The sequence below is a fragment of the Polistes fuscatus genome, unplaced genomic scaffold, assembly GCF_010416935.1.
Source record: "Polistes fuscatus isolate 324 unplaced genomic scaffold, CU_Pfus_HIC Scaffold20, whole genome shotgun sequence".
NCBI lineage: Eukaryota > Metazoa > Arthropoda > Insecta > Hymenoptera > Vespidae > Polistes > Polistes fuscatus.
The window spans coordinates 173992-188454 of NW_025113097.1; the positions used below are offsets into that span (position 1 = coordinate 173992).

The 14463-nt window shown below is 37.9% G+C and overlaps 1 protein-coding gene across 3 annotated transcripts in view; it reads left to right on the plus strand.

Moving 5' to 3' along the window:
• LOC122517355 (forkhead box protein O-like) overlaps positions 1-14463 on the plus strand; it is a 91811-nt gene that overhangs the window by 56950 nt on the left and 20398 nt on the right. For 2 of the 3 annotated variants that reach the window (XM_043635701.1, XM_043635700.1), the window contains 6 exons: positions 6178-6302; positions 6415-6606; positions 6780-6913; positions 7009-7250; positions 7400-7810; positions 8023-8341. In XM_043635701.1, coding sequence (XP_043491636.1) covers positions 6178-6302; positions 6415-6606; positions 6780-6913; positions 7009-7250; positions 7400-7810; positions 8023-8244 — 1326 coding nt within the window. In that variant the 3' untranslated portion in view covers positions 8245-8341. The remainder of the gene's footprint in view (positions 1-6177; positions 6303-6414; positions 6607-6779; positions 6914-7008; positions 7251-7399; positions 7811-8022; positions 8342-14463) is intronic. The other variant, XM_043635702.1, reaches the window with a different exon arrangement.

Here is a 14463-nt window from a genome sequence, read left to right on the forward strand (position 1 = left end):
AAGACGTAACTCGAACGGGTCAGAAATCATCGTTCTGATATTTCGAGCGTTAGCGAGGAAGGAGGAAGAAGCGAAGGAAGTGGGTGGAAAGGAAAGAGAAAAGTGGGTGGTGGTGGTGGTTGGTGGTCGTTTTCGAGACAAGTGGAAAAGTGGAAAGGCGAACAGCTAGCTCGGACACCTTCACCCTTCACCCTTCGCCCTTCTTCTCCCCTTCTACCACCCTTCCTTTTGGAGAATGACGACCACCGAAAGACTCCCCCTCCCCCACGGTTCAAAGCCGGTTCCTTTGGAAGGTTTTCCTTTCCAAGGCAACCTCGAGCCACCCCTTGAAATGCCTTCCTTAGCTTGGCTTCGGAGGAGTGGTAATTCACGCGAACCCATGATGGATGCTCTCGACGCCCACGCGGCGTCGCGACGCCTGGGCCAACGTCTTCGAATTTTCCTAACCGTTACCAAAGAGCATCCTTCTCTTTCTTCTTCGTTTAGAATGGATTAACCACTGAAATCTCTCGCCCACGCTAACTTATCCTTTCTTTATTTTCTAACATTTTGATTCCTCTTCTTTATACTAACTCCTGCTTGAATCGTTTTATTTGACATCACATGTATATAATACATCCTGATCGTTCAAATATGTATAAACGGATAACTATTTTATAAATAAATATATTTATTTGTTCGGAGTTTTATAGAAATAATTAAATTTCAATATCGAATCATATCGCATCTTGGTCAGTTTGTTAAATTGCGCCACGATTATAAATTAATTCAGGATAAATACCTGAATCATATTTTCATGATATTAATCATGAATTTTGTAATATTTACAATCGTTTTTATTAATCGGTATAATATCGATCACTTAGAATATACAAAAAAAAAGTTAAAAAGTAAAAAAGATAGAAAAAGAAAGATATCAATTATCCGTACCCATGTAATGATATATACTTTGAGAATTTTCTTCTTTACGATAAAGAGACTAAAAGCAACGTTTCGAAACGTCGATGAAGAAATCTATTACAACGCTTGCACACACTCCTATCATAGGATTCGGACATCAACCTAGAAAATTGTTCAGCTTCCGCGAGATTAAAATATACCGTTTCTTTATCCCCCAACAATTCTTCCCTTTTTCGAATCGTCTTAGAAGATCTTTCAAAGAAAAAGTATGAGAGAGAGAGAGAGAAAAAAGAGAGAGAGAGAAAAGATGGGAGAAAAGATTTGTAATTCCTAGCGCTTCTTTTCCTTGGACGATCGGTATCGCTGACGGAAGTTATATTCCTGTTTTTCCAATGGTTTCCGAAACACTTTATTGGACTAACATATATAAATTTGATAGCAGATCAAGTTAAAAGAGAGAAAAAGATAAAGAATATTTTTTAAAAAGGTTTATTTCTATAAAAATTCCGCTTCAAATCATGTTCGAATTTTTATCGCGAATAAATTCATTTATTTTTAATTTTAACTTAGACCACTCTCATAATTATGGGCACACGTATATATATACATGATAAAATAAAATTAAAGGATCGGTGTAGTTAAACAAAAATGTTAAGGAAATTGATCGAAGTTGTTAACGTAAATACCTATGCGAATCGGAAATTGGGATTAGCGAATTGGCTCGTTCGCTGTTTCTCCCTTAACTCCCTCTCTCTCTCTTTCTCTCTCTATCTCTCTTTATCTTTCTCTATTTTATTCTTTCTTTTTCCTAACCTTCCCGTCGTCTGTCCTTCTTCCGTCTCGTCCCCGTCTCGCTTCCGGTTTAGCACGACGTTTGGCTGGCAGTCCGGATTTCTGATTTGAGTGCTCCCAATCGAGTGGAATTCGTTTTATAGTAGTCTCCGATCTTCTCTTCTACCCCCTTCAACGAATTAACCCGAGTCACCTTTCCACTATCTTCCAAATAAACTCTTTCCCTTAAATATCTTTCTTTTCCTTTTTTTCCTTTTTTTTTTTATCTTTTACTACATTTGTATATTACTTTTCTTACTTTCATTTATTTTATTTTTTTAAATACTAATATAATACTTTTCAACGGGTGCATATGTATACCAATATATTTTTTTTTTTTCAAATTATCATAGGATATTGACATGATCGCAAATTCGTGTTATGTCAATTCGAATGATATTATTTAAATGAGAAATTATTATCGATATATTTCTCTACGTTTGACTGACCGACTGTTTGCCCATTCGAACGTGAAAATCGAATGAAACGAGTAGGTGGTTGTAGTTTTAAGCGTGGGAGGATATGCGTATAGAATTTTGTGACCGCGTGTATTCGATCCTACTTAGGTAAATGCTTTTTACGAAATTGACCTCGTCGTTGTCATCGTTGTCAATGAAATTGAATTAATGTGTACCGAGATGTTCCTACGGATTAACTGGGATGGTCTTGTTTGATTGTTTCGCTGCGATACTTTTTTTTACTGACAAAAAAAAATAAAAAAAAACCTCCGAAGACTTATTAAATTCTTTTTCCTTTTTTTCTTGCGTGCTTTAAAGAACAACCTTTTATTTTTTTTTTTTTTTTAATATCATTTGTATCATACAAGTCTTTTTATTATATTCGCAAGAATTAAATAGATAAATATTTGTAGAAATGTTAAAAAGAAAATAGATTGTAGGAAGAAAAATCGTTAAAGAAAAGAAAACAAGAAATTAAAGAAAAAAAGAAATTACTGTACCATGATAATTCATTTTTGTTTTGTTTTGTTTCTATGATAAACAAAATTCTTCCTACACACGTGTTTCGAGGCAAACCGCAAAATCCGTGTACGATTTTAACACTAGTAGCTTCCTTCGTAGGAGACAGAAGCTCTCGTTTGCCAGTTATGACAAAACTAAAGCCACATCCGTTAAAAACGGAAATAGAGCCATCACTTTCCGTCTTTGTTGTTTTTATTTTTTTATTTACATTCTTACTTGTTATTGCACTCCTGCGCAACGATGACTTCGAGGGAAAATTTGTCTGTGATATATTGTAATGCGACTAAGAGAATTACATAGCGTTACAAGGTGGGGGGGGGATGGGGAAGGGGTTAATATAATCATAAATGAGAAAAGGATAGAGAAAGAAATGAGTTTCGTCGAAAGATCAATCGAATTCACATCTGATCGTTGTTCGATTTATCCCTAGGTTCGATAGGTACCTACTTATATGGGATAGTGTATGTGTGTGCGTGTGTAATGTGTATTAAAAATTGAGGCTCTCGTGCACGAGTCATCTAACGACCATCGTCCATTATTCAAAGCCATGAGCTCTCCGTTAGCCAATGCTCTTTCGAGCATCGCGAATTCTCTATGACGAGTCTACTAGTTTCGATGAAACGTAAAAGGAGGGAATAAAAAGAGGGAATTACCATTTTTCTTCGCGTTCTTAAACCGATATCGATCGAGTAACGTTAACTAAATAAAAGGCAACAATGAAAGAAGAATCTATTACTATTAAATCATATATGGGATATAGTATTAGGTCGAGTCATAAGTAACTTCCGACGCGCAGCTATGCAGAATCTATTATTCGAATTTACCCGCTATAATTTACCAATGCAATGAGTTTTTCATTTTAATAGTTACACGAGGTTTCCGTTAATCTTTTGTCAACAAAAATGAAGGTTTTTCTTTTTTTTCGAAGGAAATTTTCCAAAATAATAAAGTTCAAATATTTAGATAAAGGATACGCGTTTAAACTCTTTCTCTTTCTTTCTCCCTTCCCCTCTCAATCTATCTATCTATCTCTATCTCTCTGTTTCACGCTTTATACTTGAACCAAACCATTTCGACGAGACATCAGCCTTGGTCAGCATCCTCCGGGGCAAGTACCGCTGTGTCTGAAGAGTCTAGACGAGAGAGAGAGAGAGAGAGAGAGAGAGAGGAGAGGGAAGGGAGGGAAGGAGTTCACAAAAGTCCGGACGTGGACCGAGCTTATTCGCACTTTTGTACGTACGTTGAACGTTCAACGATCTCTCGCTCCCTTATCGTCTTCTTCTGAACAATGGAAAAGGACAAGTATGCACCATAAATTGCGCGTTATACAGTTTGGAAACCCCGTGATAACTTGGTCCCTCTATCTATTTCCCTCTCTCTCTCCCTCTCTCTCGTTATCCACCCTTCGCATTCGACGACCGTTTCCGCGAATTTTATAGGGATTTTGACGAAAGTACCGGAGTTTATCGGCGACCACCACCACCACCACCACCACCATCACCACCATGAGAGTTTCTCTCGAATTTATACGAAAGAAATTCGACTGATTTTGAAAGATCCTTTTGAGAGATAATATTTATCCGTGTTGCTTTGATTGGATGACTAAAAACGAACAATAGATTTGATTTAACGTTAGATAAACATTAAAAGTATCAACGAACCGATCGAATCATTTGATTCTACGTTAGATTAACTCTAGAATTACAAAAGAAAATCTTCGTTGATTCAAAGTTTACCCGAGCTAGATATCTACCCTAGTTAATAGTTCTAGGGTTAATTCTATAACAAAAATATAAGTTTGATAGTCGAGAACCGTATCTCATTTGATACGTTACTTTTTAACAAACAGATTTATGCTAACCATCGATAAATAGTTTAGCGTTAATTTCATTAGAATTGATTCGCGTGATTTGTTTCTTTCTCGTTTTCGTAGAATTGAATGTAGTCGTTACCTTAAACAGTATGAGAAAGATAGATAGAGATAGGAGAGGGAGGTAAAAATCAGAATGGTGGCGCCAAAAGCGTCTAGATTTTCTTCCTAACGTAGCGCCGATAAATGCAGGGGAAACGATGGGGTTGTAAAGTCCCGATCTCATAGTGACTCTCGCAACTAGATGACTGGAATGGCTCTATCGTCATACTCTATATAGATTCGGAAAGTAGGAAAAGAAGTTACCCGTGATAAGAATAGAAAAAGAAAGAAATATACATATGTACGTATACGTGTATGTATATATATATGTATATAATACATATGCATATATAATAAGACGAAAAGATTTCGGGGAGGTTAAAGAAATCGAAGTAACCGATCGTAAATTCGTAACTCTCGATCGATAAACATTCGCGATAAATTCTTCAACGATTTTCTTCTGCCCCCCTCCCCAACCCCCTCCTATATGTTTGTTCTTTTTTACTCTTAAATCAGTGTATATCGCGGTGGTGTAGGAAGATTGGTGATAACAGTGGTGGCGGTGATTCGGTCAAGTTCGCGAAACTCGTGCTTCAATTTTGATATCTAAATTAACGATCAGCAATTTATTTCTTCCGATTGTCAAAGAATATAATCTAACTTTCTTTCCTTGATATTATTTTAACGTATACATATTCACATGTAGGTATGTATGTTAGCAGCAGCTAAGCATTTCGAGAGAATGGAAATGTCTTTGGTGAATTATAGAGAAAAATCTATGGATAGATGGATAGATGGATAGATGGATAGATGGATGATTGGATGGTATGAGGAAACAGGCGTTTACGATGCCGAAAATGGATGTTAAAAAAGTGATTCTTAGTTATAGCTGTCGTGATTCGCTGTGAAATTTCTTTATCTCTCTCTCTTTCTCACAGTCGCAATTCCCGTTCTCTTTACAGTCGCGAATGTAGTACGTTTACCGGGGTGTATCATTCGTAGGAAAGAGAAACGAAAGGAAATTGTTATAGTTTCTCAGTGATACTTTCATATTAGGGCAGAAAGCTTTCGGAAATTTTTCGAGAATGGAGTACCCGAGTCGTAGCCGATTCAATTTGCCTAATGAAGAAAGCGAGGGACGAACTAGGCGAGCCGATAAAATGTTACCTCTCTCTCTTTCTCTCTTACACTCTCTTACTTTTTCTTCTTTCTCGTTCTATCTCTCTTTCTACTACTATTTCTGCCTTCGAATCGATTCCGTTTCGTGCCTTTGACAAAGTAATTGCGTTTCTATATTCGATATACGCATGTGTCCTCTTCCTATTTTACTGTTTTATTTCTTTTCTTCTTCTTCTTCTTCTTCTTTTATTTTTCTATACGACTAACAGATAGAAACAACGAAGTTTGCTTCGAGCACGATTAGTAAAAGAGGAGAACACATGCTTTGGGGTTTCGCGTCGCGATTTATTTACAAAAAGAGAAAGAATCTAATACGTGATTTATATATTAATAGTTGTATTAGCGAAATGAATATTTTGATATTTCTATTTTCAGAATTCCATAAGACACAACTTGTCGTTGCACTGCAAATTCATGCGAGTACAGAACGAGGGTACCGGAAAGAGTTCATGGTGGATGATCAATCACGACGCTAAGCCAGGAAAATCACCTCGACGTAGGTGAGTTATCATTGCTTATGATAAATGATCATTGTTATTCCATCAAATGAATATTCGATATAAGTTAAAAATCTGTTTATACAATTTTAATGAAAATATAATAAATATAAAGAGCAACGTCGATGGAAACGAGCAAATTTGAGAAAAGACGTGGCCGAGTAAAGAAGAAGGTCGAAGCATTGAGAAATGGAGTTTTGCAAGCTGATGCTACACCAAGCCCAAGTAGCAGCGTCAGCGAGAGTTTGGACCTTTTCTCTGACAGTTCACTTCATCCGAGTGGATATCAACTTTCACCGGACTTACGGTAAGACACATTGGCGAAAAGAAACGATAGATAGATAGATAGATCGATACTTTCCAAAATTCCTTTCTTCGTTCCTACCTACTTTCTTGCCTCTTTATAACGATACCCTTTCCGAAAGAACAACTTTTACCCTATAATAATAATAATAATAAAAAGAATATCTTTCCGTGAAGACCTCGAACATCGAGCAACGCGTCCTCTTCGGGTCGATTGAGTCCCATTCCGGCAGGAAGCCAGATTGGACGCGTCCTCGAGGAACCAGACTGGACGCCAACCTACGCGTCTTCCTACAGTCCGGAACAGTTAGGTTTGTAGTTCCCATTGAAAAGTATTCTCGCGCTATCGCGTACGCATCGATACCGATCAATTTGATCCACCCTTATCTAAACTTTTCTTCCACAGATACGATCTTGGCCGGTAGCCTCGCGGAAACTATGAAACTAGAGTCCTTTCAAATGTATCAGACATCACCCCCAAATCATCAGCAACAAACCGGTCCACCGCCTTCTTATTTCGAGACGCAATACCAAAGGACCACCAGTGCACTTCGTAACGCTGCATCTTTTGGACTTCCACCTACGCCTCAGCCCAGAAACCAACAGAGTTGCCCGATACATCGTTTACAAGCTTGCGCTTGTCAGGTGGTAAATATGTTTTATACTTCTTCTCGCGTATTTCCCCCCTTAAGCTACTTTTTATCGAATATTTGTTAGCGATACGTAACAGTATTTATTTTTAATCAAACGGTCTTGTATGTAAATCACGTAAATATTGTTTTGTATGAAACGTTTAGAACCTGAGTCCAGTTTCCGGAATGTCGCCGTCGTATCAGCAAAGCGAACCAAGCCCAACGACGCTCAGTACCAGTCAACAACAAACGATTCAATATATGATTCAAAATCAACAACGGCAGCAACAACAACAACGACAACAGCAACAGCAGCAGCAGCAACAACAACAACAGCAGCAGCAGCAGCATCAGCAGCAGCATCAGCAGCAGCAACAGCAGCAGCAACAGCAACAACAGCAAACGCAAAATGGACCACCTGGTTCGAGTCCACCGAACACCCCCACGTCGTGCGAATCGACGCCAAGTACAATGATGGGACAATTAATGGGTGCCCTAAATAACTCGGCTCTTCTCGACGATCTCAACATTAACATCGAAACGTTGCACGGTGGATTCGATTGCAACGTCGAAGAGGTTAGTTCATTTTTCGCGTATATTACACGTTATTTATATTTCTTCCGAATAGAAAGTTTCGTTAATTTGGCGGGTGATCGAATATCGGTATTATAAATGATTAACAATAAAAGGAAAATAATTATAATAAATTATACACCGTTTTATAGTACTCATTTAGTTGATTAAATATCAAAATAATGCATTAGAACATTGTATTTTGTTAACGATAGGTAATAAATCACGAATTGTCGATGGACGAAACGTTGGATTTCAATTTCCAACAAGGTGTAATGGGTACTGCCGCGATTCAAGTGAGCGACAGCAATATCGGGCAAAATGGTCTCGTTACTCAAAACAATGGCGTCGTCACGACAACCGGAAATGCACCCGCGGGAGTTTACATGAGCACCAATGCAGCGACTCCCGCGGCACCACCTTCTTGGGTTCACTAGCAGTGGACCCCTCTGCCCTCGACACCACCTTTGTCCTTACCGATTCCATCGTCGGATGGGTGGGACAACTATTGCGGGATGTCGGAGGGACAACTCGGTGAGTTACGATACTTTTATTATATTTTTCTATCAAAAACGAATGTTTCATTTTGAAATACAAATATTTGTTTGAATTATTTTTAGGATGTTTTTCTTGTTTGCCGATCCGATCGTCTTCTTCCATAACTTTTTGCATTGATTAATTCTTTTTTACTTTTTTCTACAACAAATAAAAATCAACAGTCACGATTGTTGACTCCTGGAAAAAAAAAAGAAAAAGTCCTTAGGTTCCGTTTCGTATAAACATAATACACGGGAAATATCCAATCGAACGAGATATATTTTTCGACAAGCATCGGACAACAAACGACAATCGATATATTCGAAAGGTATGATGGAGATACCCTTTAATGCCGGTCGCGTCCATGCAGAATAATATTTGCACTCTCTTTCGAGCCATAACAATGGTCTCGCGAACGATGTTTAATAAACCGTGTCAGAGTTATACCACCGTTTTGTATACCAGTTCGTACGTGCCGTCACATTTATATATCATACTGCCACCTGTTTTGTTCGATATCATTGTTGACTTGTGCACTACGCATTTCTCCCTGAGCATGAGCTCAATGCGCGGGATCGAGATCTATCCAATTATTTTCATCATTCTCTCTCATACGTTTCATCCTTCGAAATCGAAAGATATCGCACGTTCTTTCTATCGCGTATCGACGTAAATATACCTACGTATATACTTGCTATTATCTATATATAATAAACAAAATATTATATAATAGTTAATATCGATGAGAAACACGTGGATTATATATCTATATGTATACTGCGAATTGTTTATTAAACCGAAAGAAATTACAATTTTGTTCTTCTTTTTTTAAAGAGAGAGAGAGAGGGAAAGAGAAGAAAAATAATTTTGATATTTTAAATAAAAAATTAAAAACATATATACTGGTATAGATAGGTAATAAATACGTTAGATGAAATATTTTTTGTATGAAAGCGAGGAACGAAGAGAAAAAATGCAATAAAAATAGTCATACGTAACACCGTTTGATATCGTTACTACCTTTTTACAGAATTCGTTTTCTACGGGAAGGATAGTAGCAGCCCTTAAACACGACGTTTATTACATATTCGCGGAGGGAGAATACTTTTTGTCATTTGGTATCGCGTTGATTACGATAACAGGAATGTTACGGCCTTTGCCTTTTTCGAAAAAGCTCAGTGCAATTATTCTGCAAGACTTGCGATAGAAGTTACCCAAAAGAGGGGGAGTGGGTGAGAAAGGAAAAGAGAAAGAAAGGTAGAGAGTCCTTTTTACGCAATCGCTTGTAGGGAATAAAAGAAAGGTAGAACGAATGAACGAACGAACGAACGAACGAACGAATGAACGAACGAATGAACGAACGACAGTCCCTCTTCGCAAAAATGAGTTTCGTCGGTGTATGGAACGCATGTAACGAAACCTCCGGCTAAAATAATTCGCGCTTCGCTCCTTTTAATCTTTGCCGTATACACACACACACATACACACACACACACACATATCCAGAGAAAGACACACAAGTAGACCCGCGTTTCGCGTGTAATTACGGTTTTATCCTCGGCATCTCGACTCGGTGTTACGGTACCTCGCGGCTTCCCAATGCAAATGGAAATGAAAATGGAGAAAGAGAGTAGTAGTACGCGAGAAGATAAAGGATTATCAACATTTGCATTACGTGTCGCTAAATCTCTCGACAATGTGCTATCGTTCAAATCGTCACAACGGCTGAGAAACGATAACAAAAGCTTTCTTCCGTGCCTTTCCCAATTTTCCCTTTTTTATTGCGTAATGTTGAATTGACCAAGGTGGGGCTGCTGGTATATACAAAAAGTGTGCGGTTATTATACAAAGATGGTTATATCATTCGCTAAAAGAGCTACGAGCTAGACGAAAAAAAAACCTCCTCTGATTTATTTGATATCTTTTTTTTTTTCACAAGAATCACGGATGCACAACGTTCAAGTGCTTTTCCTCGGACGTTTCGTTTGAAAATTAAATCGTACGATCGTTAGCCTAGTTTAGGTTTACTTATTACAACGTATATATATATGTGTGTGTGTAATACTTAGATAGCAACCAATTCGAAACGAGAAAAATCGCTTCGTTGATTCGCGTTAATTGAGTGCCTATATACACCCTGGCAAACTTTTTCTACGAGTCAGACTGTGTGCGTTATTTACACAGAACGCGATATATCGGCCCGGGATATAGATATTAGCTTTTAGGAAAATATTATATTTTTTACTGGTAGACGTAGTAAAAAAAAATATTAGCCCTGTGCGTTATGCGTTCGGCGGGTATATTACTGCCCCCGGCATATTTCAACAATTTATTCCGCGTAGGTACATACGCGACAAGATATTTTTTTTTGTTTCGCTACGTTTTACTCCCTCCTTCCCACTGCCCACTGCCCACTGCCCACTGCCGTCCTCCCGCACCCCTCCGTCTCTCCGCCATTTCTCTCTCTTTCGTTCGTAATTTTCTTTCGTCATTTTTTTTTATACAGATTACAACCAACCCGCGTGTACGTGTTACAAGAATGCGCGTGCGCGTTTAAACAAATTTCTAGGAAAAGTTAATATCGATGATAAAGCGAGCGTGCTCTGATTATAATATCTAGTATTAATGGTAAAAATATTGATATTTACGCGTTTACAACGTTCGATCGTTGGGATCGCAATAGACGACGATTGCTCCGATCAAAATAATTGGAGTGATCTTCGGATGATGACTAAAAAAGGGAAAATTTATTTATATATATATATTGTAGTAGAACGATGATAAGAAAGGTGCGCGAACGAATCTCAAGTGGCGTAGAGAGGAAAAGGGAAGCACTTAGACGAAACTGCAGGAGTCTGAAAGTCAGCAGCTATTCGGCAGACGTCACTGGCGCCAGCGGACTACCTTAAACCTCTCCTCCTCCTCCTCCTCCACCTCCTACCCCTCCTTTTTCCGCCCACCACGCCGACAATCTCATTCCCCAAAAGCGTCGCAAGAATTATAAAGTTGGGTGAAGGAGTGAGCAAAGGAAAAAGAAAAAGTACGAAAAAGTAGGAAAGAATGAAAGAAAGATAGAAAAGGACAAGGATAGAAGAGGGACTTCTTGCCTCAACCGGGCTCGGAACTCCTGTCAGCCGAGTCACCTCCGAACTACTCTCCCCCTCCCTCTTTCCTCCCTTTTTATTCTCACTCCGAAGTTTCCCCCAGGAAAGGAGCCAATCTCTTCTACATTTTCGTTACGGTTTCGAATTTTGACCACGAGCTTCTTGTGTTTATCGAGAATCTGTTCTTCTTCTTCATATGGGTTACGTCTACAGGCTGTTTCAGAATAATTATTTCTTATTAAAATAGGTATAACGGAGAATTTGGACGAGTTAATATAATAAATAATATAACCCGTCCAAATTCCCTGTTATACCTATTTTAATATTTGAATTTCTGGACAAGATAAAAAATCAATTAAATTATATCTTATTTTTAAATAGAACAAAGTACTATCGAAATGAAATAGAAACCCCTTTTTTCGTAATTTCTATCTGGAACACGTTTATTTTGTTGTTGTTATTTTTACGAATCGTCATTATCTCGACCATTCGAGAGATAGATAGATAATAAATAAAATTGATTTACGTACGTGAGCGCGTAATGGTGTACCGATCGAATGTATATCGTTCTATCTATCTATCTATCTATCTATCGTTAACCTTGAGCTTATAATTTTCCTTCTTTCATGTGTTATATACGTATATCGGCTAACTCCACGCGTCGTTGCAGACTTAATCACCGTTATTATTTTTCACGGGATCTCGCTACTGTTATAATGTGATAACGATGATCGTTGGTCATGGCCAATTAACTTTCTATGGTACGGAAAGTATAAGTATAATATAGGTACGTTTGATCGTGTTCATCCGAGCGTATGCTTTTACGACACAGACGGAGACAATCGTTTCGGATCGCGATTCCAAAAGTTTCCCTGGCTAATGAGCTTTCATCCACTTTTATAACTCCTAAATTTAGATTTTCTCTGATTTTTCCTATTACGGACGATATATTTCTAATCCATTTTTTCTTTCTCTCTTTTTCATTCAAGACAAGAGACAAATAATAACGTTTTTTACGTGTTTTTTGTTTGTTTTAAGTCGCAATTGGTTTAAACAATTTCGAGGTGGCAATTTTTTAAGGGATTTTATAACGGAATGCGCGACAACCGTTCGAGTCGTTGATTCTTTGGTCTTTGAAAGAACGCGTACGACTATTCGTACTTTCTCTTTCTTTCTTTCTTTCTTTCATTTTGTCTCGTTTTGTCGCAAGAGTAGCTGCTCTCTTCCGTAGCTGTTTCTCGCGTCTGTGGGAGTGGTACTCGAACCAGACGACCTCGACGATTCCTTCGTAATGCTAACAAGGAATGCCGCCGGACACGCATTCCAAAGTATAGAAATGTCGCGATGTCCAATGGTCGATGAAAAAAGCAAATAGAAAAAGGAAAGAAGGAGGTGGAGATAGTTGACGTAGCGTGCATATTAGGTAGGCCACTGAAGACGGAGAAAGAGAAACATTATTTCTTTCAGTACTCCTTCCTGGAGATCGCACCTTCGATAGTAATTCATTGATGACTATACTATTTTCATTCTTACACCTAAACATATATATATATATTATTTATAATATAATATATAACGTATACCATAATATATTATAGTAATTTTCATTGATGACGATGATGGTATTCTATCTCAGTCTCTGGAAGGGAAAGTTAACGATTTCATATGTGGATACTCTAAGCAACGATAGGAATATATTGGCGAATGACGTGGCGCCGAAATGCGTCCAGAAGAAGAGGGTGACGCGAAATATCGTTCGCTCGTGTGCGCTCTCCTCTCGCACTTCCTCGGTGTAGATCTGTCTGCTGACATACATTGGCCTACTTTACTGTTTCTCTTTCCTTACTCGCGGAACGTGAACGCGAGTAGTCACATATATAACTCACATACACGTATATAATTCCACGTGTGTACGTTTGCATTCGGAAACATGTCTCGTCTTCTCTTTCTTTTCTTTTCTTTTCTCGACTTTGAAAGAGAAAGAGAGAAATGGAAAAGTGAACTGATATTACAACGAATGCTTCTCTTGGATCGTAAAAATGTTATATCGCTCGAGCTCTCGCATAAGTTTCATATTCGTTGGATTAAGATGATACAATGAAAAGGTCTTTCTTGTCTCTGGGTTGAGATACGTGTAGTAGGCATAGACGACAACGACGACGACAACGACGACGACACGACGACGATGACGACGTTCTTAATTCGTTCGGTCGCCTCGTTAATGAAACGATTGGGTTCATAGTTTTTTATTTCATATATACGAGACGAGTTAACGGGTTCCCATTGATCTCTTTCTTTCTATCTTTGTTTGTTATTATTTTTCTTTTGAAACTTGTAAAGATGATATCTCCGCTAGTTTTCGTGATATATGTTCTCAAATATATGTGTAAAATGATCTTATAATATTAATAAATAATATAAATTTAAAATACGTTAAAAAAATTCACGAAAATCATAATGAAAAGATCGTTTTACGCGTATTTCCCTCCTTAAATGATCGAGAATTTATCGCGACTGATTACGCAATACTACTACTGCGACTTTGGTGGTGGTAAACGTGCGCGATCGATGAAAACCGAAACGCTTTCGAAATTCAAATATACCCAGCTCCGTTCTCAGAGATTTGCATTGGCAATAAAATAGCGAAGAGTATAGCGCGCACGAGAATGGCAAGTGCGAACGCACCGAAGATAACAAACGTTAAATCGACGATTCTCTAACCTTCAAACTCCCAGAGAACGTGATTGCACGTTAGCAAAAGTGAATAAGTATGCGCGTGTAAGAGAGATAGAGAAAGAAACACTTGCGCCTGAGTGTATTTATTGCGTTATTGCATTTCGCACAAATATTAAACTAACCGAACGAATAATTGTAGCCTTCTATACTCATTTCGTTTCATTTCATTTCATTTTATTTTATTTTATTTTTCCTTATCTTTTACGATCCGTAGGCATAAAAGGAGACACGTATATTTAAGTGAGATCACTTTGATCAAATTAATATTGTAATATTTTT